A 26411-nucleotide genomic window follows, 5' to 3' on the forward strand; every position below is an offset into this window, starting at 1 on the left:
CTAGTACCTTCCATTCCAGTATTCCATCCCCGTTGAAACAGTTTTCCACATCGTATAATGCAATATTGCTTAAAAGTAATAAAAATGCTTAATATTTTACAAGAAAATATAATTTTTTAGATAAAACTATGATCAGTTACATAAATCCTGATTGAGATTGGATTGTTTTTTAGATGAGTTTGTATTTTATGGAATTATATGGTTAACTAGTAACTCGGTTCAACCGTCTGGTACAACCCGGTTCAACCAGTTAAACCTTTTTCAAAGCCCAACCCGATATGATTAAAAAACCGGTTTTTAAAACATTGCTTAAAATAAATTCATGTGCCTATTACAACCCTTTAGCCACACTTAATGGAGGAAATGCTAGATTTTAACAAAAAAAAATGTTGGTACCCTTTAGCCACACTTTTAAGTTCTACGGCCACTAAAAAGTGTGTGTGGCCGTATGATACCTACGATGACTCGAGCTTTGGTCACACTTGACATATAAAAAATATCTGTGGCAAAAGACATATAGTCACACTTTTTTTGTGTGGTTGTATCCTTATTATCGCGTAGTGTGTTTCTTTTTAGCTTTGATTATTAGTTAGTTTAATAAATGGATCGTATTCTGTATATTTCTTTTAATTGGGGTGAATTTGGGAATCTAGTTGTGTCACATCCCTTGTGCATTTTAAAAGCCCTCATTCCAACACATTGAGGGCAATGTTGACCTCAAATGTGGGGATGGGGAGAAAAAGTTGCAATTTTGACCCTTCGTTTAAATTCTACACCTTGAGGACAATTTTGACCTCAAGTGTGGGGATGGGGGGGGGGTTCAAAATTTTTCAAAAATGTCCTCTTAAAAATCATTCTAAAAAGCATGATTAACAGAGTCAACAAGGGATTTCACAACTCATTTGGTCTTTTGTCATGGTCAAGTTTCAAATATTTGCATGATGGGTATTCAATATGTGATTTTAATAGAAAATTGTGGGTGGTTATTCAGGAATAGTCTCCCTAAGGAATTAGTCATATTATACACATCACAAATCATACCCTTTCCATGTGAGAATTTGAGCCATTTTTACATGTTACATTTATATATTTCTTTGTTTGAGTGTGCAATTAGTTCATATATTGTAGAACTTGCAACTTTTGATGCGTTTTAGACCATAGACCGAGTATGAGCACAAGAATGATTAAGGCATTAGGTAAACCTTTTCTTTTTACACCACTTAAATTATACTTACCCAAAACCAATCCCTTTATAGCCAACATTGAGCCTAAACCTTTCATTTGACCAACCCATTTAGTGTTTGACTATTAAACCTTTTTATTTTAACCCATGTGATGAAAATTTGATTTTAGGAGTAGTTTGTTTGTAAAGTTGTGGTTTATATATAAAAAAAAATCAAAAATTCAGAAAATATCATGAAAAATAGGAGAAAATTGTTGTGAAAAAAGCATAAAAATATGCATTGGTAGTTTGTTTAATAAAAGGCGAAAAATGTTGCCTTAGTTTGATATTCGTAGTTAGTTTGTTTAGTAGTATTTGTAATAAAAATCGAGTTTTCATCACCTTAGCCACTTTAAAAATATCCTATTCCATACCCTTCGCCTAACCCTGTTACAACCCGTTAAAAACCTTTTAACTTGTGCTTCATTTGTGTGTAAATTGGTGGAAAAAGATTGAGTTGCAAGATTATACGTATATGTGTTCTAATCGAGTTGAGTGTTATTTATAAAATACTAGTGCATTATTGCTAGTTATACATAACCAAGTGGAGAGAACATTGTGAGGGATGTGCATAGTGTGCCGGTATTAAGGGTGGATTAATCTTGAGTAACTATTTGACGTGCTAAAATTGAAAAATTCATTTACCTATTGAATTACTTTTGAAATGTGAACATTGTGAACCGGATACGACATTAGACCTTAACTCTAATCGTTGAGAATGAGAAGTGTATCTGTTTGTTTGACCCCCTTGAAAGTGAAAAACAAATTTGCTTGAGGGAAAGTAAAAGACAAGTGTGGGGATGTGATACATGGTCGAAAAACGGTGTTTAATCGTATTTAAGTTTATGTTTTTGCATGACTTTCTATTTTGAATGGCCTACTTTTGATTAGAATTGTGTTTTAATGGTCTAACGGAGTTTAAGAAACTATTCGGGAGCTTTATGGAGCATCGGGGAGTTAGGCAACGGGATCAACCGGGAACGCGAAATGAAGAAAACGGAAACCAAGAGTTGGTCATAGTGTCGCCGACGCCCAAATGGGTCGTCAGCGACGCCCCTTGGTTGTTCGCGTCAGCCAGAAACTCGCGTAGATAGCTTATTAATGCGTCAGCAAAAAACAGAAGATCCAAGGGCCATCGGCGACACCTTGTCAGGCCGTCGGAGACGCCCTCTCTATCTTCACAACGCTGAAATTCACATTTAAACATATTTTGACCAAGTTTTGATGAGGGATGAAAGGAGTTACGGATTTAATTTACTTAACGCACAAACTAAATTACACATATGTCACACCCTGACTTTTGGGGAAGCGAGTACGTGTGACTTGATCAGTTTTCATTGCATTCGATTATAATAAACAACTATACGACTAAAATGATGTTCCTCCATTCGTAAGTTTTAGAAATATTTCAAACATAAGTTGTTTAAGTTCAACCAACACAACTTCAAGTTAATTTACAACCCATCAAAAGAGATTAAGTTCCATACATGGACTTTTGACAAAAGCTAGTTTAACCAAGGCTTTGCTTCATATAGGATGATCAACATAAAGGATGACAAAAGCTAGTTTAACCAAGGCTTAACTTATGAGCTTCATCCAAAATAAGTGTGCGTAGGTCACCGAAGAATGGAACCCAAATTCGCTCCATAAAGTACAATGTTCCATCTTCCTTAGGCAACAATTGTGCTTCCATTCCACGCAAAGCTTCGGCTCGTAGGTTATTCGGTTTAAGCGCTTCTTGCTGAGCTTCATGAATCCGAGTAGTGAGATCAGTTTGTATGGCCATCTCTAAGGCTTGCACCCTTAGAGGTTTTGCGCAGTCCTTGCGGCTCAAGGGGTCTGCTACAACGTTCGCCTTGCCTGGATGATACTTTATCTCACAATCATAATCATTCAACAGCTCGACCCATCTTTGCTGTCTCATATTTAAGTCTTTCTGGTCGAATATGTGTTGCAAACTCTTATGGTCTGTAAAGATCGTGCAACGAGTACCATACAAGTAGTGACGCTAAATCTTCAATGAGAATATCACCGCTCCAAGCACAAGGTCATGCGTGGTATAGTTCGTTTCATGCACCTTTAATTGACGTGACGCGTACACGATGACTTTGTTCCGTTGCATTAACACGCAACCACGACCTTGTCGAGAAGCATCACAATAAATCACAAAACCATCGGTACCGTCGGGTAAAGACAAGATAGGTGCGTCGCAGAGTTTATCCTTCAACGTTTGAAAAGCTGTTTCTTCTTCTTCGACCCAAACGAATCTCTTATCCTTCTCGGTTAAGGTTGTTAAAGGTTGAGAAATCTTCGAAAAGTTCTCTATGAATCATCTGTAATAACGCGCTAATCCAAGAAATTGTCGTATCTCAGTTGGCGTCTTTGGGGCTTCCCAGTTTTTGATTGCCTCAATCTTGGCAGGGTCGACATGAATGCCATTCTCATTCACCACATGACCTAGGAATTGCACCTCGCGAATCAAAAATTCGCACTTCGACAGCTTCGCATACAACTGTTCCTTCTTCAAGAGTTCCAAGATAGCTCGCAGATGTTGCTCATGCTCCTCCTTGGTTCACGAGTATATAAGGATGTCATCAATAAATACAATCACAAACTTATCCAGATATGGCTTACACACCATGAATCACAAGCGTCTCTTCATTCACTAATGGGATGCGGATGGTCTTCTCGTGGCAAACCACTTCTGCACGGTTGTCAGACAACCAATCCATCCCAACGACAACGTTAAAACTTCCCAAATCAACAGGTAGAAGATCCATACAAAATTCTCGCTCTCCAAGTTCCAGAGTACAACCCTTAATCACCTCATTTGCTTCAATTAACTTTCCATTTGCCAGTTCTATTGAATATGGGATGTCTAGCTTACTTGAAATTAGGCCAAGTGTATTCTTAAATTCTATTGACACGAAACTAAAGTCGGCGCCAGTATCAAACAGAACAGATGCATAGTGTTGGTTAATAGGGAATGCACCCCTAACCACATTCGGATCCTTGCGTGCTTCTCTAGCTCCGATAGTGAACACTCTTCCACAGGCCTAATTGTTTTTATGGCAATCCCTCTTGAAATGCCCCATGTCACTGCAGCCATAACATCCTTGTCCACATCCATTACCATTTCCACCTGGTTATTATTGTTGTTTCCCCCTCGGTTCCCATTGCCAGCTTGATTACCATTTCCGCCTCTATTCCCATTTCCTCCCTGATTACCATTTCCACCTTGGTTTCTGTTACCGTTCTGATTGTCATTCCCACCTTGGTTACCATTTCCTTCCTCCTTAGTTCCTATTACCGCGTCCCGCACCATACCAACTTGTATCCTTTGCATGCCTGGCCTTACCACAGTTTTCACACTTATGGGTCCTGCATGGACCCGTATGATGGAATTGGCACTTATCACACTTAGGTAGAAAGCCCGCATACCCTTTTCCCCTAGTCTCAAAGTTTGTCGCGCTAGTCTAGGCTTCTGCTGGCGGGTTTGTATCCCTACACTTGTTGGAATTATTGTTTGCCTGCGTGCTTGATGGAGAGTGTGAAACCCGGGTGTTAATGTGCTTATTTTGTGTGAATTATTTCCGTTTACGTGATTATACGATTGGAATATGTTCACTACGCAAGATTGTGAATTTGCAGGTTAAACGCTTAATTCAGTGAAGTTAGGATGTGAGGTGATGAAACGGAACAAGCAAGGATGTTTATTATGAGAGTTCACGTTATTCGGTACTTGTTCGGATGATAAAACGACTTCAAAGCAAAAAACACGAAAGTAATAAAGTTCAGGGGGTTTGTTTGTCACTATACGAAAGTTTCATGAAAGCGGTTCTCTTATATATCATTGTTCAGCGAAGTCAAAACGTAGCTTACGACAATAGACGTAGTCAACGGTTTGGAAAATACATCATCAACAGAAAAGACGAAACGTAAGCTACGTTTGCAATCCGTAGCCTACGGTGCATGAAGGGTGGCAGCAAATACGTTGATTTTGTTAAAGATTTTAAAAGGGTTGCAACCCTAATAAAAGGACACGTGAAAGGTAGCCAAGAAAAAGACAATATCAAATCATCATTCATTGTTCTATGACTGATTCTTTTAAGGAAAAAGAATTATCATCAACATCATCTCTCATCATCATCATTATTTCTTTGGTTTTTGGGAGTTACAAGCAAGTCACGTAGACTTTCCTAGGTGGGGCCGACATCATTAAGGTGGACTGTTTGACATTCGCGTGGCACTATTATTTTATTAGTGGGCCATCAACCATACATTGAAACAATGGAATTGGCGGCTTGATGCACATGGGCCGACATGGTTGGACAATAGTGGGCCGCGCATATTGGAGGGTTGTTGGGCTGCGAACATGAGTATGGAGGAGAGGTACAAAAGTCAAAGGAATAACACAATCATGAGGATATTCGACGGCAGTCGACGGCAAAGAAAAAGGGGTTTTTCAACCGGGTATCAAGTCTTTGAAGGTCAACCAACCGAGATGAGCGTCTAAATCCTCGTGTGAATGATTTTTGTGAGACACTTTTAATTCTAGTTTCTGTTTTGTATTGAGATTTGGATTTGTAGTCGGGTGACAGCCGACTATTTGCATGATTATATTATTTGTGTGACAGACAAATCCTGAGTGACAGTCAGAGTTATAATTATGTGTTGAATCCACTTATGCTATTGTTGATTGAATGATTCCTATGTATGTTTGTTTTAATATTTATCTGATCAATTAATATTAAGATTTTGAACTGCATAGGTAATTGGTAGATGTGACAGATTTACTATTCAATCAATAGCATCCAATAAAATCAGAACTAGGTTATTAGTAATTACAGAATCTGAATCCTGGAGTGCTCACCTTTTCTCATCATTGTTTATTACGACTCAATCTTTTTCTCAATTTTTATTTGTTACTTTAAATAATTATTATAATCAATCACACCGATTTTCTAATTCAGTAGTAATTAATTAATACTTTTCATTCGACACTTTCCATAATCCTCCTCTGGTTCGATATCCGACTTACTCTAGCTACTAGTTTATTTCGGTTTTTGCATGTCACTAACGACAGACATCAAAATGGCGCCGCTGCCGGGGAATTATTGTTTGCCTGCGTGCTCTTCTTGAAATTCCAAAACTTTCTCTTGTTGTCATTCGAGGATTCCACGTGAGTTTCTTTCTTGTTTGCCTCATATTTCAAGAATTTTCCCAAGCGAAGAGCTTCTTCAGTAAGTGCAACGCTCAAATCGATAGCCTCTGCGATGGTCGTAGGCATTGAGGTAGTAACCATACTCAAGATCTGAGGAGCGAGTCACCAAATGAATCGTTCGATTCTCTTGAATTCAGCCTCAACTAAATAGGGAACAACCCTAGATAAGTCATGGAAACGTTGGATGTACTCAGAAATCTTTGGCCCATCCATTTTCAAATTCCAGAACTCGGTCTCAAGCTTCTGGTTTTCAACCCTGGAACAATATTTCTTTCGCATCAACTCTTTGAGCTCGTCCCAGCTCAGTGCATAAGCAGCGGCTTCACCTAGGGTTTGAACCTGAAGGTTCCACCAAGAGAGTGCACCATCCATGAATAATCTTGAAATATAGGTGACTCTCTGCTCAGGCGAACATTTACTCATTCTCAGAACTAAGTTAGTCTTTTCAACCCATCGGATGAAAGCAGCGGCACCTCTTGTGCCATCAAAATTCAAGGGATTACAGTCTAGGAACTGTTTATAGGTGCAGCCTGAAACACATGCAACAATGATTCACGAGTGAGCATTGACAAAGCACATTTGGAAATATCCAAAAGATTCGTAATGTGTCTTGGGTGACTTAACATTACCAGTGGGAGGATTGTTTCCTGAAGTGCCACCGCTGTGTTCAGAGCAGAGGGCTTCATTCTGCACTATAGCCCGGGATATGCGCTCATTGAGTTCAGCCTCAGTTCTCGGTAACGTATTGGGGTTTGTGCTACGTATGGGTGGCATTATCTTCTAGCAAGAAGTATCAGGTAGGTTAGACAACATTCACCAAGTAAAGTCTATCAGGTATTTATATATATAAAAAACATAAATGGTCATCACAACAAGCAAACATGTAGTCACATAAACAACACATGCACATATAATCAACAATGTATAATAAAGAAAACAACCACTAAGCTTTCATAATGTTCGACAACTTTATACATTGTTTTTTAATAAAAGAAAAACAAAATGTACTCGAGGTTACATCGCGTCGGTCATACAAGTTCCGTAATACAAAAGTAGTAACTATTTTCTTCTACACTGGTCTTCTTAGGTCTTCAAGTGACTTGGGCTCAATCCCGGTCTTCATGTACACATGCTAGTGGGTTTGGGGAGTCACAAACCCACGCCAAAAGGTACCTGCAAAACAAAAGGCCTAGAATGCTGGAGGTGGTGGAGGAGTGGGAAAGATCAAGATGCGAAGATGTGCAAACTCATCCTCGAGCTCGTGAACTCGTCGAATCAAGAAACTGACCTGCTGCTCTACAGTCAGAAACCGAGCAGCCTGACCCTCAACGGGAACATGAACAGGAGATGAAGTCACTGGAGGAGGAGATGATGGTGGTGGTGGAATGACTGGTGGGGGATACGAAGGTGGTGGAGGTCGTCTAGCATCCGTCTCACTCTCTAACTCATATACTCTACGACAAAGAATCTCAAACTAAAGCTGGAGCGAAAGAAGGAGGTCATCTCTAGTGTATCCAGCATGATGGGAAGGATGGTATGGATCGGATAATGGCATAGAGTACGGAGGGAACAATATGGGAGACTGAAGGTATCGATCTATCTCAAACGGAGAGAAGAGAGGTGTGGACATGAAATCGAACGGTGCTAGGGGGTCAAAGTTGGGAGGCTGTTTGGACGTACCATGAAATCGAGAAGAGACTTAAGACTGAAGGTGGAGTCTGTGTGTTGGGTGGTGCAACTGGAGGTGAATCGACAGGAACTGTAACAGGAGCGAGTATGTGATCAGGTGTATAAGGAGGTGTAGGAACGTTAACAGGAGAGGATGGTGCAACGGACATAGCATCCTCATCATTGTCGGTGGGATAAGCCCTTACTCAAGTAGCTAGTAGGGCTGAAGAGGTCACAGACTCGAAAGAGTCAGCAACAAAATCAGGGTCCGAATCGGAAGAAATGTCAACGACTGATACAACAGGTGATGCTACGTCTAAGATGAAAATGTTGTATACCTCACCATCACCCAGGTCGTCATCAATGTAATCTACCTCAATCACAGGTACATCGAAATCCTCGTCCAAAACTACAAAAGGCCAATCCTCAGCGGGAATGGCAGCGAGGGGAACAACGTCAATCAGAATGGGCTTGACTAGGTGCTCGCCATCGGGGTGCCCAATGATGAGCTGATCGTGGATAGGTAAGGGAAAAGCTAGAACGTCGTCGACGAAGGGAATGTCGTCACCATAGTCGGGTAAAGCAAAAGGCTGAAACTCATCAGGGTTGTCGTCATTGGACATGAGCTCGGGATCAGTCTCCAAATCGGAAGTAGAGACCTCTGGAGCCGGTGCTATCTTGTCGTCGGACACAATGGCCATGGGATCATGCTCGTCTGACAGACCGCTACTCTCGGCAGATGACATGGTATCCCGTCAAAAACAATTCGGGCACATATATGCATATATATCAATGAATTATAATATTTCTTAGTATATGTATAGGTAAATAAAGGCAACATATCACATGTGTTCACGTTGTTCCTACGTGGGTCATTTCTAGTTTGGCAAGTCTACCCCATATAGACTATACCATCAACTAATGTCCTTGCTTGTTTTTCTTTCCTTTGAAAAATGTTTGTTCCATGGATCTTGGCGTTTTCGTAAATGCAATGAAAAATATTTTGTTGGTTGTAAAAATATTTTTGTGAGAGAATCCTAGTGATTGTAGTCTAGACTCGAGATGGAATCATAGTTCACTACAACCGAAGCTTTGATACCGACCTGTCACACCCTGACTTTTGCGAAAGCGTGTACGTGTGACTTGATCAATTTTCATTGCATTCAATTATAATAAACAACTATATGACTAAAATGATGTTCATCCATTCGTAAGTTTTAGAAATATTACAAACATAAGTTGTTTAAGTTCAACCAACACAACATCAAGTTAAGTTACAACCCATCAAAAGAGATTAAGTTCCATACATAGACTTTTGACAAAAGCTAGTTTAACCAAGGCTTTACTTCATATATCTTATCCAGGATAAGATATACAAATCAAACCCTTCAAAAATAGATGACATCTAATCTTGTAATTCACTTCTTGAAAACATTTCCAACGCCGAAGATCCATCTAGTTTCCTGAAATACATGTAATTTGAAAACAATCAACAAAAGTTGAGCAAGTTCATGTGTTTCTATGTGAGCTTCAATAAACTTGTAAACATTTGAGAGAATTCTTTTGATAACCAGAATGTAAAGCGTCTATGAACAGATCATTAATGTTTTGCAAGGACATTAATATGTGCGGTGGCATAGGAAGTGCTCAAACCTAGCGAATTACCTCCGGTCCATCCGGCTGGAACAACATAGTCAATACATGCGGCCATACAAGGACCCATGAGTGGGGCTCGCTACACCCGATAGATCTACCACTCCCGCCCCTCGGTCTTAACTAGATTAATGGCACTTAGGAGAGATACTACCCATCCACATGATCTAACGGTTCATTCCTTAGCTAAACCATACCATTGATACATGTATTTCACTCTCAAGAGTTATAAATCAGAAAACAATTATGAGAAAAGGGGGACATGAACTCACAAATTTGCGTCCGAAGCCTCGTGTACTCAAAGTGGATGTCCTCAAGTCGTACTACTACCTACACACGTGCTAAGTTTTATTAGACACTTAGGTCGTGTAACGACTCTTAGCCTTAGTCATTTAGTAAGACTTATTTTGGAATTTTGGTATACTTTAGGTTACACCCTCGGTGTATTATGTTGTATATGTAATTCTATAATTCCAACTTTTATATATATATATATATATATATCTATACTACTTTAATAAGGATATTAGAAGGACAAGATGGTAATTGAACAAGGTGTTGAAAAAACACTGAATGCACAATGTACAACTGTTAAGGCACAAGAAAACACAAACCCTTTTACCCTTTACAAGGGTATACATCGGCCGTCCATCTATACTACTTTCTCACACGGATCAACATCGGGACCGTCCATTTGACTTCACACGGATCACCATATGCTTTCTCTCTCAATGCTCACACATCTCACAAAACAACATCAGATCTTCTTCTCTCTCTTCTCTCTCTCTTTTCTCTCTTCTCGGCGATCTAGGGTTTCATGAGATCTATCACCAGATCCGTTTGAATCTATCACCAGATCCGTTTGATGAGCAGATCAAGGGTTTCATGAGATGTTCTGGCAAGGGATCCACAGATTTGAACAAGGGATCCGTTTTATCTGGCAAGGGATCCACAGATTTGAACAAGGGATCCGTTTGATGTTCTGATAAGTTGCTTTATCTTTAATCTTGATGTAGATTTGTTAGTAGATATCTTACCATGTTCTTCTGTGATTGTTACTTTTCAGGTGAAGCGGTTGACGGATGTTCGAAGGACGAAATCTGAGGTTTACGAAGGATTTTTTCATGTGTTTTGTGATGAATCGACTCAGGTTAGGTTCTAAATGTTGATTTATCTTTAATCTTGATGTAGATTTGTTAGTAGATATCTTACCATGTTCTTTTGTGATTATTACTTTTCAGGTGAAGCGGTTGACGGATGTTCGAAGGACGAAATCTGAGGTTTACGAAGGAGTTTAGCATGTTTTTTGTGATGAATCGACTCAGGTTAGGTTCTAAATGTTGATTTATCTTTAATCTTGATGTAGATTTGTTAGTAGATGCGGTTATTTCAAATTAGGTTGAAAGTCTTGTGATATTTGAATTTGTATTTTTGGTGATGATAGTTAGATTAATTTCAGATATGACATAGTGAAAGGATAATTTGTTTTTGTAGTTTTGATTTTACTGTGTTCTGTTATATTTTGATCTTTTCCTTCATTTTTGGGACTGATAAGTGTCATGGTTGTGTGATAATTATGATATTTAGGTCATTTAGATATGGAATTGTGAAAAGATAGATTGTTATGTATTTTTGATTTTGGTTTGTTCTGTGGGATGTTCGATGAGCAGATCTAGGGTTTCATGAGATGTATCACCAGCTTTATCTGGCAAGGGATCCACAGATTTGAACAAGGGATCCGTTTGATGTTCTGATAAGTTGCAATGAGTGTTATATATCTTACCATGTTCTTTTGTGATTCTTATCTTTAATCTTGATGTAGATTTGTTAGTAGATGCGGTTATTTCAAATTAGGTTGAAAGTCTTGTGATATTTGAATTTGTATTTTTGGTGATGATAGTTAGATTAATTTCAGATATGACATAGTGAAAGGATAAATTGTTTTTGTAGGTTTGATTTTACTGTGTTCTGTTATATTTTGATCTTTTCCTTCATTTTTGGGACTGATAAGTGTCATGGTTGTGTGATAATTATGATATTTAGGTCATTTAGATATGGAATTGTGAAAAGATAGATTGTTATGTATTTTTGATTTTGGTTTGTTCTGTGGGATGTTCGATGAGCAGATCTCGGGTTTCATGAGATGTATCACCAGCTTTATCTGGCAAGGGATCCACAGATTTGAACAAGGGATCCGTTTGATGTTCTGATAAGTTGCAATGAGTGTTATATATCTTACCATGTTCTTTTGTGATTCTTATCTTTAATCTTGATGTAGATTTGTTAGTAGATGCGGTTATTTCAAATTAGGTTGAAAGTCTTGTGATATTTGAATTTGTATTTTTGGTGATGATAGTTAGATTAATTTCAGATATGACATAGTGAAAGGATAAATTGTTTTTGTAGTTTTGATTTTACTGTGTTCTGTTATATTTTGATCTTTTCCTTCATTTTTGGGACTGATAAGGGTCATGGTTGTGTGATAATTATGATATTTAGGTCATTTAGATATGGAATTGTGAAAAGATAGATTGTTATGTATTTTTGATTTTGGTTTGTTCTGTGGGATGTTCGATGAGCAGATCTAGGGTTTCATGAGATGTATCACCAGCTTTATCTGGCAAGGGATCCACAGATTTGAACAAGGGATCCGTTTGATGTTCTGATAAGTTGCAATGAGTGTTATATATCTTACCATGTTCTTTTGTGATTCTTACTTTTCAGGTGAAGCGGTTGACGGATGTTCGAAGGACGAAATCTGAGGTTTACGAAGGATTTTCGCATGTGTTTTGTGATGAATCGACTCAGGTATGTCACTCGCAACTCGCAAGGAAACCTTTTTTTAGGATCTGAATTTAATTAGTTATACCTTTGGTTACCGACTGTCACGATCACTATTATTACAGAACAAGCTCACTCCGATCTTCTGGCTGCCGGAGAAAGTGTATCTGCTTGGAGAGTCTCGGAATTGGCTTTGGCGACGCTGAACGCTGCTTCATTCGAATCGATGGGGGCGTCATATGCAGAATGTTCCCTCACTTAGTGGTCTCATGCTCACTCAAGCAGAGGTAAAGTAAAGTTTATCATCATTCATCAATTTTCTTTTCTTTTTTGTTTATAATAAAGGTTTTTATATTTGCAACTTGACAAAATGTGATTTATATTAAATTTATTTTAAGTTAATAGTGTACTGGTTATAACTAATATCAAATCTTTACTAATACTTGATTTCTTTTTATGATGGTTGACTTTGCGAGAACTAACGGAGCATTAGTGTCAAGAATGGGCTGAGATTCGAATTCAGTCGGTTTTTCGCTCTTTTTTGGTAATTTCTAAGCCTTGAATATTAATTTTTAACATGCTATGCTACTGAGAGAATATAAACTTCACTATATTCTCTGTTTTTTGATGTGTTTTGTTATTTTTATGCTTTTTGTTTTTTAACTGATCTTAACCCATTTGACTTATGCTACAGACAAAAAGGATCAAGATCGGGACCGTCCATTTGACTTCACACGGATCACCATCTGCTTTCTCTCAACCCATTTGACTTATGCTACAGACAAAAAGGGATCAAGATCGGGACCGTCCATTTGACTTCACACGGATCACCATCTGCTTTCTCTCTCAAAGCTCACACATCTGACAAAAAGGGATGCCAAAAGCAGGGAAGTACAATCTACAGGAAAAAGCAACACTTTACTTTTGTGTGAAAGACAGCTTGCTTGCTGCAGTCTCTATAATATATCAACACTCTTCCATACACTGTTTGAAAGACAGCACTGCTTCCTTCAGTCTCTATAAATAATCCAGAGATATCTACACTCTACTCACACTTTACAAACTCTCAACTACACTCAACTGAAATTGTAAGTTTATCTCAGTTGAATAATCCTACTTTCAAAACATCAACTTAACAACTTCTATTTACTTCGATTTCAGAATATATCAACTCTTTGCATTCGGATCTTGCGTTGTTTCTCGGCTCTCACATCAAGGTTTTAAAATTTTTGTCGGCTTTTCACATCTCCCTCTTGCATTGTTGTAAGTTCTTTCAAATATGACATAGTGAACGGATAAATTGTTTTTGTGGTTTTTATTTTACTTTGTTCTATTATATTTTGATCTTTTCCTTCATTGTTGGGACTGATATGTGTCATGGTTTTGTGATACTTATTATATTTAGGTCATTTTTGGGGATGATAAGTGTTGTAGTTCAAAGAAAATTATGATAGTTAGGTCAATTTTAGATATGGAATAGTGAAAAGATAGATTGTTATGTACTTTTTATTTTAGTTTGTTCTGTGGGATGTTTTGATATACTTTTTCATTTTTCGGGATAGTGAACGGATAAATTGTTTTTGTGGTTTTTATTTTACTTTGTTCTGTTATATTTTGATCTTTTCCTTCATTGTTGGGACTGATATGTGTCATGGTTTTGTGATACTTATTATATTTAGGTCATTTTTGGGGATGGTAAGTGTTGTAGTTCAAAGAAAATTATGATAATTAGGTCAATTTTAGATATGGAATAGTGAAAAGATAGATTGTTATGTACTTTTTATTTTAGTTTGTTCTGTGGGATGTTTTGATATACTTTTTCATTTTTCGGGATAGTGAACGGATAAATTGTTTTTGTGGTTTTTATTTTACTTTGTTCTGTTATATTTTGATCTTTTCCTTCATTGTTGGGACTGATATGTGTCATGGTTTTGTGATACTTATTATATTTAGGTCATTTTTGGGGATGATAAGTGTTGTAGTTCAAAGAAAATTATGATAGTTAGGTCAATTTTAGATATGGAATAGTGAAAAGATAGATTGTTATGTACTTTTTATTTTAGTTTGTTCTGTGGGATGTTTTGATATACTTTTTCATTTTTCGGGATAGTGAAAGGATAAATTGTTTTTGTAGTTTTGATTTTACTTTGTTCTGTTATATTTTGATCTTTTCCTTCATTTTTAGGACTGATATGTGTCATGGTTTTGTGATACTTATTATATTTAGGTCATTTTTGGGGATGATAAGTGTTGTAGTTCAATGAAAATTATGATAGTTAGGTCAATTTTAGATATGGAATAGTGAAAAGATAAATTGTTATGTACTTTTTATTTTAGTTTGTTCTGTGGTATGTTTTGATATATTTTTTCATTTACTTAGTTCTGTTATGTGTCATGGTTTTGTGATATGTGTACTTAGTTCTGTTATGGAATAGTTAAAAGATAAATTGTTATGTACTTAGTTCTTTTCCTTCATTTTTGGGACTGATATGTGTCATGGTTTTTTGATAATTATGATATTTAGGTTCATTTACTTAGTTCTGTTATATTTTGATCTTTTCCTTCATCATTGCAGGAATTTTTTTTAAAACAGTACTGTATTCAAAGCAAAATAAAACGCCGTATTCACAAAACAATACTGTATTCACAAAGCTGTATTCAAAACAATACTGTATTCAAAACAATACTGTATTTAAAACAATATTGTATTCACAAAGCTGATTGTTATAGTTATTATGTATATGTGTAAATTATAGTAAATTGTTTTTGTAGTTTTGATTTTACTTTGTTCTGTTATATTTTGATCTTTTCCTTCATTTTTGGGACTGATATGTGTCATGGTTTTGTGATAATTATGATCTTTTCATTCATTTACTTTGTTCTGTTATATTTTGATCTTTTCCTTCATCATTACAGGAATTTTTTTTAAAACAATACTGTATTCAAAACAAAATAAAACGCCGTATTCACAAAACAATACTGTATTCACAAAGCTGTATTCAAAACAATATTGTATATTCAAAACAATACTGTATTCAAAACAATACTGTGTTCAAAACAATACTGTATTCAAAACAATACTGTATTCACAAAGCTGATTGTTATAGTAATTATGTGTATTTTTCAGTTTACAAATCACTCCAAACACATATCAATTGAGAGGTATGGGCGGTGGTTATCCAATTCCCGTTGAATCACTAGGATCAACAAACTATTTAAACCTTCCTAATTCAAACCCTCTAACTTCAAACCCACCTCCGGTGTCAACCCCACCTCCGGTTTTAACCCCACCTTCGGTTTCAACCCCACCTCCATTGTCAAACCCTGAATATGATGATCCATTTGGTTGGACGGATGAAGAGTTGAATTGGGCGTATGACTATACCTTCGCTCAACTACAATTTGGTGGACTACAAATTGAGGGGTGCCATCGTCCGGTGCCAAACACTCCTATACTTCCTATGCATCCTCCACCTTCAAACCCCCCTTATGTGGAAAACTACAGTCAAACACAAGAACTACCGACCTGGGCTGAAGGGTACGAAACTGACCCTGGGGCGGTTTACGAACCACCATTGGATGAAAAAATGGTTTGGGAACCTTAGAACAACTTTTATGATGACTGTAGTTTTTTTTTTCTCGAATTAGTTTGAATCTTAATTATGTAACTTTTAATTATGTATTAGTTTAAATTTAAATTTGTTGCTGTTTAATTTTAATCATGTTTTAGTTTAAATTTTATTTCTGGAGTTTTTATTTTTTTAGTTAACTAATATTGAACACTTAATAGGATATGTCTGATCATTTTTCCGTTGAAGAATTTTCATCATTGACAAATGATAGAGCATGGTATAATATAATCTTTGTTAAGGTGGAGTTTATTTGGCATGACGTCGATGGAAAGAGATTAGTGGTTATATTTCTTGATCAACACGTAAGAACATTATTTTAATTTACTTTGTGTTATATAAGCGTTTTTCCACCACTAAATTTCTTTTCATTTTAGAGACAAAAAATTGTTGCGTTCGTCCCACAAAATTTGATACACAAATATAATGACGCGTCATTGATGGGTGGTTTTTTTTCGTTGAATCATTTCCAAATTGAGAATCTCAACTATCTTGAGTGCCCAAAGTACCAGAATTACGTGTTAGTTTGGTCCGAGAAGAAAATTGTCATCAACGAATATACAAAGCTTTCTTCACTTACGCTTACGATTCCAAGGGGTGCTTCTTTATATCCATTGGTCCCTTCCATTATAGAATTGAAGCATGACAGGAGACCTCAAATGGATATTGTTGGTACATATTAATTCTCTATCTATAATTTTTATTAAAAATATAAAACTTTACATATGGTCTATACGATTTAACTGATTTGGTTTTAGATGTGGTTGGGAGAATAATAGAAGGCAAACGTGATCGATGTTGTTTTGAACTTTCTCTTCAAGATAAGACGTACGTTATTATTTATTATTAACATATTACAAACATAATATTTACGTTATATGTAAGAAAATATTATTATTAGAAGAACTTTAACCCAAAATCGTAATATACAGTGGTCACACAATACAATTGTTTTTGTCTGCCCTGAAGCCTTCCGATGTGATACGTTCCATTCGACCCGTGCAACAAAGGTCCATCATATATGTATCACGTCTCAAGTTGGTTCATCTACCAGATAGTATGTTATGCTTTACACATGAACATTCTAATAATTAGTTAGATCTAATGGCTCATGTAGTTTAATAAAAGTTATATTTTATTTGTTATTTCAGTTAATATTTTGAAGTCTACGGAGTTGAGTACGATTACGTACGAACCGGATATGGTCGAGGCACGGGATATGTAAATTATGGATCGTTATCCAATTTGTGTTTAAGTTAGAAACATTTGGTGTTGTTATTTGTTTAGTTGTTGAATATTAAAGTCTCTCTTGGTGTTTCGTGTTTTGCTTTTTGTTTCCCTCATATTGATGTAATTGTAGAAATATTTATAATCTATCACCAAGGTATAATCTTCTTAGATTGGACAACTAAATAATCATTATCTGTATTAAACGAAGGTATAACCATGGCTGACCTTCCTACTCATACAATCGTGTTTGAGATATTAACGAGGCTGCCAGCAAAGGATGTAGGTCGTTCTAAGAGTGTATGTAAGCAATGGTATGCGTTATTGTCAACACAAGATTTCGTAAAGATACATTGTTCTCGCTCAGTAGTTTCATCTAACCAGAGAGTTCTACTAATTGACGACCTAACGTGTTCTGTTCGTCCAATCATCTCTAATAACAATGACTATGGTCCAAGCTCAACAGTTACATTTCCATTCCATCACCAAAATAATGATGTCTCAATACTTTCACATTTGAACGGATTGTTGTGTGTTTGCTTGAATGATACATACGAGCTGCTTCTTTGGAATCCAACAACTACTGCTTTCAAGCGTTTGTCAACCCCTGATTCTCATGGATTCTATATAAATAACCTTGATGCCATTGGTTTGTACGTTGACGCTGACGATGATTACAAGGTCTTGCATATAAAGCGTAGGAGTGGTGTACTTGGTGTCTATGTTTATTCTAGGGAAGTAGACTCTTGGAGAAATATTCCTTTCATAACAAGACAAGAGTACCTAAGCCCTCATTTCAATTGGTCAGCTGGCACATTTTGTGGTGGTACTCTATATTTCACTGTTTGCGAATGTTGGATTGGAGGTACGAATGTGGTGATTTGTTTTGATGTTAATTCGGAGCAGTTCAAGGAGATAAGCTTTCCACCCGTTCCTTCTAATGGAATGGTTCAAGGTGTTTTAGTTAATGTAAAAAATGTGCTTCACATGTTTGCTAGCACTGGCATGTTTGAGATGACGCATGACCTATGGACACTACAAGGGGATTACTGGATTAAGGTCTTATCATGTCCTCCGATCCCCCCGATATCATTGTCATTGTGGTGCGATATAACACATTATGTGACAAATGGTAATTGGTTTGTGATGACTAAATTAGGGAAGTTGTTTACAATTGAAATGGATATGAAGCCCTTCGAATGTTTTTATCCCGTTTCTTGGTTTCGAGGTTTTAAGGGTGCGGTGTTTGTGCAGACCATTGTTTCACCAAGTATTTAGATTGGCTTTCACTTAATGTTATCATTATGTATGTCAATGTTTTAAGGATTTGTGTTTTTTTTTCTCTAAGTCATGATATTCCGTTTAAGTCATGTATTTTAATGTTATCATTATGTATTTCAATGTTATCCTTCGGTTTGTTTTTCTCTAAGTTATGTGTTGGAATGTTGTTATGATTTGAGAATTTCATCATCTATGATAACTCTCTTTTATTTAATTTGCAAGGTATTTGTCATTTTTTCAATTTACAATGACTAATGGACTCTCAAACCCTCGAAATCATGCTTCTAGCTCGAGTGCATCTACTAAAGCTGAAAAACGAAAAGAGTATCAAAAAAGATACTATGCTGCACGCAAAGAAAATAACAAAGTATCTAAATTTGGGAGTGGTGATGCCCCCCAAAGTGCTTCATCAATATCTTTAATGAATAATAGGTCAACAGAAAGGACACCGTTAAGAAGTTTACAAACTAATATTACTCAATTTCTACAAACAACAAATGAGAACGCCTCAAGTGTTTCTACTACAAAATGCAAGGAGTACAATGAAGGATGTTCTAATACACCAAACGATAATGGAATGCGTATTTCAAATGGCAGTCAAGTCAACCAAACCCCGATAGATGATGTAATTGACGTAGTCAGGCATAGAACATCACGAGGTTTCTATTTATTTAACAAAGATTTCTTTTTCGAACTTGACATCTTTTACAACCTTCATTACTTAATACACCAATTTTTTTAGGTATTCAAATTCATCCGCGTACTTTATTACCCCAATTTGCTGAAGTAGTTGATCAACCTTCCCTCCAACATGGGAGCGTAGAAGATGATCCTTATAATTTTGTTTACAATGGTGTACCTGGAGAGCATCGTGTTTTAAAGGAACGAGCCGCATGTCCTAATTGTGGAGCAAAACGATTTCAATTTGAATTTGATACCTTTTGTTGTATGAGTGGGAAAACCGTGTTAGCAAACTTAGAAATTCCAGAGGAATTGTACCGACTTTTCACGTCTCAAGATGAAATTGGAGATTTGTTTAGGCAAAACATCCGTGCTTATAACACCAATTTTTCTTTTGCCTCAATGGGTGTGACATTGGATGATACATTGAACAATATGAGAGACGGCGTATATACTTTTCGTGCACATAAAGGAATATATCACAGAATCGACCAATTAGTTCCGAGGGATGGGACTCCTAGGTACTTGCAGTTGTATTTTTACGATCCTGATACTGAGTTAGATCACAGACTCCGATGGCCAAATCTTGATCGGCGTATTACTCAGATTTTAACACGCGTTCTTTCTACAAACCCATATGTCGATACATTTAGAAGACTTGCGGAACTAGGACCTCTGGACAACTATAGAGTCACTTTGAATACTTCGGTTGAACTTGACCAAAGGGTGTACAACCGACCAACGACATCGGAGGTATATATAATATATTATATTAATTGCAATTATTTAATATAATTGCTTATTTTACTTACTTATAGTTCACAATTATATAGGTTGCTGGTATTTGGGTTGAAGGTAATGACAATATCACTTCGTATAAACGAAGTATTGTAGTGTACGGTAGGTCTGAATATAGACAAACTATTCAGCCGTACTTCAGTTGTTACGATCCATTGTCGTATCCTTTATTTTTTCCTAATGGTGAGTCGGGTTGGCATGCTAACATACCACGTCAAGGAGTATCAATCAATGAGGTTCGCAACAATGACAACATCGAAGGAGAAATGGAAGGTACCAACAATTTGTTATCCTTTTTAAGTGAAGATCATAAAAATAGCGTAATGCGTTTTATTTTTATTAACTGTTTGTTTTTAATACATCTTCATCGTTCAGAGGCTAACACACGAAGTGGTAGAACAACCGTGGCTATGCGAGAGTACTACAGTTACATGTTCCAGATTCGATCTACCGATAATGTGCTTTTGTTCGGTGGTAGGCTGCTACAGCAGTTTGTGGTTGATGTTTACATCAAAATTGAGATGTCACGCTTAGAATTTTGTGAGAGAAACCAGGAAAAAATTCGAGCCGAATTGTACCAAGGTATTGTGGATTGCGTCAATACTGGCGAGGTTCATGCAAACAGAGTCGGGAAAAGAATTGTGTTGCCTGCATCTTTCATCGGGGGGCCTCGCGACATGCGACGTCGGTTTCTAGATGCGATGACGTTAGTTCAAGACGACGGCAAGCCTGATGTATTCCTTACAATGACATGTAATCCTAAGTGGCCTGAGATATGTGATAACTTACATGTTGGTCAAACTGCTACAGATCGTCCAGACCTTGTTTCAAGAGTGTTCCGGGCTAAATTAGAAGATCTTAAGGATCAACTCTTCAAGAAACATGTCCTCGGGGAAGTTAAGTCATACGTCTATGTCATTGAATTTCAAAAGCGGGGTTTGCCGCACGCACATTTTCTCCTAATCATGTACCCGCAACACAAGATCAATAACGCGGACCATTATGATAAGGTTGTGTGTGCTGAAATTCCTAACAAACTAACACATCCCAGATTGCATGAGATGGTTGTCAAGCACATGATTCACGGTCCTTGCGGCAATTTACGATCAAGCAGTCCTTGTATGCAGGGTGATCCTAAAATTTGTCGTTTTCACTATCCTAGACAATTTAACGAACAGACGACACAAGGAGAAGATTCGTATCCGTTGTATCGAAGGAGAGACACCGGGATAGAAGTGGACCTACGAGGACAAACACTTGATAATAGATGGGTGGTCCCATATAACCCAAGGCTTTTGATGATGTTTAACTGCCACATGAATGTTGAAGTTTGCTCAAGTATAAAATCTGTGAAATATCTTTTCAAGTATGTTTATAAAGGACATGACAAACAGGTTATTCAAGTCGATCAAAGTGAGCCAGGGGTTGTTATTAATGAGATAAAAAGATTTCAAGATGCACGCTACATATCGCCCCCAGAGGCTATGTGGCGAATTTTTTCCTTCTCTCTTTCTCAAATCTTTCCTGCTGTTCTAGCCTTACAACTTCATCTCCCAAATAATCAGATGGTTAGATTTAGAGATGATGACTTGATGCCTAATATTGTTGATAGGGAAAGGGATAAGAGAACCATGCTAACAGCATTTTTTGATCAGAATAGAAACGATGAAACAGCAAGGGTACATTTGTATAAAGATTTTCCAAAACACTATACTTGGAATGGAAGCACACGCCGTTGGAGTCGTCGTTTCGGTAAAAAACAAAGAGGTCGTATCGTTTCCGCTAATCCAGCCGAAGGAGAAAGGTACTACTTACGCCTACTTTTGTCAAATGTCAGAGGGCCTACTTCTTTCGAACATCTTTGCACAGTTAATGGTCAACGGTGTGCGACATTTCGAAAAGCAGCTCTTGAGTTAGGCTTAATAGAAGACGATGAATATCTATCACAATGTCTCGAAGAAGCCTCTACGTTTCAGTTTCCCAATGCTCTTAGAAGGTTATTTGCGACCATAATGATTTTTTGCCAACCTGGAGATGTTCGAAAGTTATGGAATGACCACTTTGATTCACTATCTGAAGATCATCGGTTACACTGTCAAAGTATAGAACGAGTTCAAAATATGGTTCTTACCGAAATAAGTGTGTTGGTACAATCCATGGGTAAAAATTTCAATGAATTCGACCTTCCTAAGATAACTGACGATGTTAACTTACAAGATGCAGGTTATCGTGAGTTACAAGAAGAGTATGGGATTGTTTTGGAACCTGAACACTTGAGTGCCAATCATTCACTTAATCCGGACCAAAAAAATGTGTTTGATGAGATCATGATGCATGTTGATAATGATCTTCCAGGCGTGTTCTTTATTGATGGTCCAGGTGGAACTGGAAAAACATTTTTGTACATTGCCTTGCTTGCTGAAATTCGGTCACGTGGTCTTATTGCTCTCGCAACAGCTTCATCAGGTGCAGCGGCTAATAATATGCCAGGAGGTAGAACGGCTCACTCGAGATTCAAGATTCCTCTTAATCTTGAAAATAATTCAATGTGCAATATTAAAAAACAGAGTGGGGCCGCTAAACTGATTCGCTCTGCCAAAATAATCATATGGGATGAAGCGTCGATGGCTAAACGACAAGCGATAGAGGCAGTCGATCGTACATTCCAAGACATTATAGGTGTTAGTCTCCCATTTGGTGGAAAGATAATGGTTATGGGAGGTGACTTCAGACAGGTGTTGCCGGTTATCAAACGTGGCACTCAAGCACAGATTGTAGACTCCAGCGTACGAATGTCACCTCTTTGGTCTTTGACTAAGAAGATGCGGTTGACCATAAATATGAGAGCGCTGAAAGATCCATGGTTTTCTAAATTTCTTTTAAGAGTCGGCGATGGAACTGAAGAACCAATCGAAGGAAACTATATCCGCATACCCGATGACATGACAATTCAGTGCAACAACAAAGAAAACGCTATAAAAGAATTGATCCATGCCATCTTTCCATCAATTGAAGATAATGTATATTCTTCAGATTATATAATCTCTAGAGCAATATTGTCCACTAAAAATGATAGTGTTGACGAGATTAATAATCAAATGATTGAAATTTTTCAAGGGGAGGAAAAAGTTTATTACAGTTTTGATGAAGCTGAAGACGATCAGCGCAACTTCTATCCGGTCGAGTTCTTAAATTCGCTAAATGTTAGTGGATTGCCGCCTCATAAGCTTCATTTAAAAATTGGATGCCCAATAATATTGTTACGTAATATCGATCCATCACATGGCCTGTGTAATGGCACGCGGTTGATATGTAAGGGTTTCATGCGAAATGTTATTGATGCGGAAATTGCAGTTGGTCAACATGCCGGAAAAAGAGTTTTTTTGCCAAGAATCCCTCTAACCCTTTCTGAAGATGACATGTTCCCATTCAAGCTGAAAAGAAAACAATTTCCAATTCGACTTAGCTTTTCCATGACGATTAATAAAGCTCAAGGTCAAACAATTCCGAACGTTGGTATTTATCTACCGGATTCTGTATTTTCACATGGACAACTTTATGTCGCGTTATCAAGAGGGATTTCAAGACAAAGTACGAAGGTGTTGGTACATCTCGCCAAAGAATTCAAACAACGCGGAGTTTACACATCAAATGTTGTCTACCAGGAAGTGTTGCGTGATTAATTAATCGCATCCTTATCAAAAAGAAGGTAAGTTAGTAGATGTTGTGCCTTATTTGCTTCCAGAAATTACCTTTTAATTACTATTTTAAATCACTGTAAGTGTCTAACATTTTTTTTATGTGTTGAAATCTGGTACAGTAGAGGAGAAGATGCAAGAAAGTCATAAGCGAACGGATGTATTGGTAAAACAGGAAGAGATACAAGAGACTCCCCACATTTTGTTTTTATTGTTTTGTCCAGCTACTTGACTATTTTGAACTCTTCTTGTTTTTAATTACATCTACTTCCTTGTTTTGTACTCTTCTTGTAGAAGATCACCAAAGAATCGATAAACTAACAGAAAAACCAGTGCCATCATATCACGAATAAGAAAACTAACTTAAGTACTATACAATATATCACGAGACGACGGATAAACTAACGGTAAACAATTATACTATTGTAAATTGCCACTCCCGCCGCATCGCGCGGGTACGTGACTAGTATATATATATATATATATATTAGTCAAAATAAGGATATTTTAACTTAAATTATTTCCATACAATTATTCGGGGTTTATATATTTTTAACTTGTTTTGTCGAATGGTTCTCACATACATATTTTCAAGTATAGGTATACTTGTATTATGTGTATGTTATTTTGTATTTTCGTATTTGTGCATAATACTTGTATATGCGTATTTTACCAAGTGTTGGTAGTGTATGTCGGTATGTATTTTACGTAAAGGAATACATATTTTCCTGTATTTATTAAGCATTCTATACTTAATTTATGTATAATTTTCCGGAATATTGTTTTTGCATAATTTAAAAATTACCAACTTTATATTCTTAGTATATATATATATATATATATATATATATATATATTTATTTTAAGAGAATTTTATAGAAAAATATCTATAATTTTATTTGGTAAAAATATATTTTTTTAAGATCAAAGTTAAAAAATATATATATTTTTAGTTTTCACCAAAATAACATATTTTTGAGTTGTTTATGAAAATATATATTTTCTTCCACTCCAAAAATAATATATTTTCAAATTTGACAAAATAGGATATATTCTTATAATAATGGTAAAACTTCATACTTTGTCGTTTGTTCGGTTTCGAAAATACCATTTACCAAATTTGTCTAGATACGAATTAGATTTCCGGAATAAATATATATAGTCCAAAGTGTCCATTGTCTGAATCGTCCAATATTTGTGTGTAAGTTATATATTTATTTTCTTGTGATTTTTGTAATACTTCAAACTACAATTTTTAGTATTTTGGTGTGGTATAGTATTTTTCAAATTCCGTATTTTTAGTATAACTAATACAAGTAATATACATGTAGCACATACTTTTTGTGACTTCTATATATATATATATATATATATTTTCCTAAATATATACTTAGTCATTTTTATTCTTGAAAATCAACCTCCAATACTTCTAATTTTTATAACAAAAATTATGGCAAATCTATATATTTAAAACCATGATCCAAAATCACTTGTAAACACGTGTTTAAACATATTTTACTAAGTGTTAAATTTCTATAAAAATTTTGCCATAATTTCCTTAAAAAATGGAGGTTTCCATGCTTATAGCATATCATTTTCTTTTTCAAAACTCATCAACAATCATCATCAACATTGCTACACTTACCTTATGCCATAAACATATTTCTACATGAAATTATGAACTTGAAATCTTGTAGTATTTTAACATGATATTTAACATGATTTACTAACACTAAAAACATGGTTTTTATTTCATAAAACTCATTTTTACAAAATTTCCATCTTCACAACTTGTAACTCATTTTTACAAAAAATCATATTCTTGAGTTTTTCATGTATTCTATATATCAAGGGCTTCATTTTTACACTTAAAACCAAATCATGTTAACCTTGAAGTAAACTTGTTTTTCTTGACAATTTTATGTTTGAAATCTTTCACTTTTAATACCTAGAACTTGTAGGAACGATCATTCTTCACAAAATCATGTTCATTTTCAAGTTCATACTTAACATAAAGGATGATCAACATGGATCTTTCAAGATCCATCCTCATACTTGCTAGATCATATTTTAAATCATCATCTAGCAAGCTTTTATGTGGTGATCTACACTATACACTCAAGAAATCAATAAACAAGTTCATCACATACATTAAACAACTTAGATCCTTATGATTTTGAGCTTTATTCTTATGTTCATCTTCTTGTTTTTGTGTGATCTTTAGATTTTTAGTTACTTGTATACTTTAACCACTAAAACAAGGTGTAAAAACATGATCAAGAAGACTTACTACTAGCACAAAGGCTAAGGATGAACAAGATGCAATATGAAGAAGAATGGTGGTTAATAGCTCCTCAAGTTGGTCCTTCAAGTTCCTTTGCTTGCAACCTTCTTAAGTAGCCTTGATACACCTAAGAACACTCTTGGATTGCCTTGAAATGGACTAGAAAATGGAGGTGAGAGTGGGGGTTTTGGGCCGTAAGTTTGGCGGAGGAGAGGAACGTTTGTGGTGTTTGAATGTGAAGATGATAAGAAGTGAAGTCTAATGG

The 26411-nt window shown here is 36.3% G+C and overlaps 4 protein-coding genes and 1 long non-coding RNA gene across 5 annotated transcripts in view; 4 read left to right on the forward strand and 1 right to left on the reverse strand.

The window, feature by feature from the left end:
* Window positions 1–6548: 6548 nt before the first annotated feature.
* On the reverse strand, window positions 6549–8284 carry LOC110875503 (SR-related and CTD-associated factor 4-like). The gene is made up of 4 exons (XM_022123699.1): window positions 8146–8284; window positions 7735–7886; window positions 7076–7226; window positions 6549–6976 (listed from the first exon to the last, which is right to left on the reverse strand). The coding sequence occupies exons 1-4, from the start codon at window positions 8282–8284 to the stop codon at window positions 6549–6551; spliced, it is 870 nt and encodes a 289-aa protein (XP_021979391.1).
* Window positions 8285–12936: 4652 nt separating this feature from the next.
* On the forward strand, window positions 12937–13850 carry LOC118482032. The gene is made up of 3 exons (XR_004866912.1): window positions 12937–13092; window positions 13330–13636; window positions 13710–13850. It is a non-coding gene; the product is annotated as an uncharacterized LOC118482032 (long non-coding RNA).
* A 2485-nt stretch (window positions 13851–16335) lies between these two features.
* Window positions 16336–17402, forward strand: LOC118481698. The gene is made up of 5 exons (XM_035976905.1): window positions 16336–16482; window positions 16555–16849; window positions 16936–17005; window positions 17110–17234; window positions 17329–17402. Exons 1-5 carry the CDS (start codon window positions 16342–16344, stop codon window positions 17400–17402), a joined length of 705 nt encoding a protein of 234 aa, XP_035832798.1. The 5' UTR covers window positions 16336–16341.
* Window positions 17403–17623: 221 nt separating this feature from the next.
* LOC110875504 (F-box/kelch-repeat protein At3g17530) lies at window positions 17624–18682 on the forward strand. Its single transcript, XM_022123700.1, has one exon. The coding sequence runs from the start codon at window positions 17624–17626 to the stop codon at window positions 18680–18682; it is 1059 nt and encodes a 352-aa protein (XP_021979392.1).
* Window positions 18683–18932: 250 nt separating this feature from the next.
* The window catches only part of LOC110875505, a 12495-nt gene continuing 5016 nt past the window's right edge, over window positions 18933–26411 (forward strand). Inside the window, exons 1-4 of the mRNA XM_022123701.1 lie at window positions 18933–19344; window positions 19428–20119; window positions 20200–20437; window positions 20540–23769. Coding sequence (XP_021979393.1) covers window positions 18933–19344; window positions 19428–20119; window positions 20200–20437; window positions 20540–23769 — 4572 coding nt within the window. The remainder of the gene's footprint in view (window positions 19345–19427; window positions 20120–20199; window positions 20438–20539; window positions 23770–26411) is intronic.

The sequence above is a fragment of the Helianthus annuus genome, chromosome 9, assembly GCF_002127325.2.
Source record: "Helianthus annuus cultivar XRQ/B chromosome 9, HanXRQr2.0-SUNRISE, whole genome shotgun sequence".
NCBI lineage: Eukaryota > Viridiplantae > Streptophyta > Magnoliopsida > Asterales > Asteraceae > Helianthus > Helianthus annuus.

What these genes read in the sequence shown, in the direction of transcription:
- LOC110875503 (XM_022123699.1), bottom strand. Translation starts at nt 8,284, where the DNA reads ATGTCCGTTGCACCATCCTCTCCTGTTAACGTTCCTACACCTCCTTAT. An exon ending in GACTCCACCTTCAGTCTTAA is followed by an intron (nt 7,887 to 8,145) that starts GTCTCTTCTCGA and finishes TATATGAGTTAG; the next exon opens with AGAGTGAGACGGATGCTAGA. An exon ending in TTCTGACTGTAGAGCAGCAG is followed by an intron (nt 7,227 to 7,734) that starts GTCAGTTTCTTG and finishes ACTTCTTGCTAG; the next exon opens with AAGATAATGCCACCCATACG.
- LOC118481698 (XM_035976905.1), top strand. Translation starts at nt 16,342, where the DNA reads ATGTCTGATCATTTTTCCGTTGAAGAATTTTCATCATTGACAAATGAT. An exon ending in TTATATTTCTTGATCAACAC is followed by an intron (nt 16,483 to 16,554) that starts GTAAGAACATTA and finishes TTTTCATTTTAG; the next exon opens with AGACAAAAAATTGTTGCGTT. An exon ending in GTTGGTTCATCTACCAGATA is followed by an intron (nt 17,235 to 17,328) that starts GTATGTTATGCT and finishes TTGTTATTTCAG; the next exon opens with TTAATATTTTGAAGTCTACG.
- LOC110875504 (XM_022123700.1), top strand. Translation starts at nt 17,624, where the DNA reads ATGGCTGACCTTCCTACTCATACAATCGTGTTTGAGATATTAACGAGG.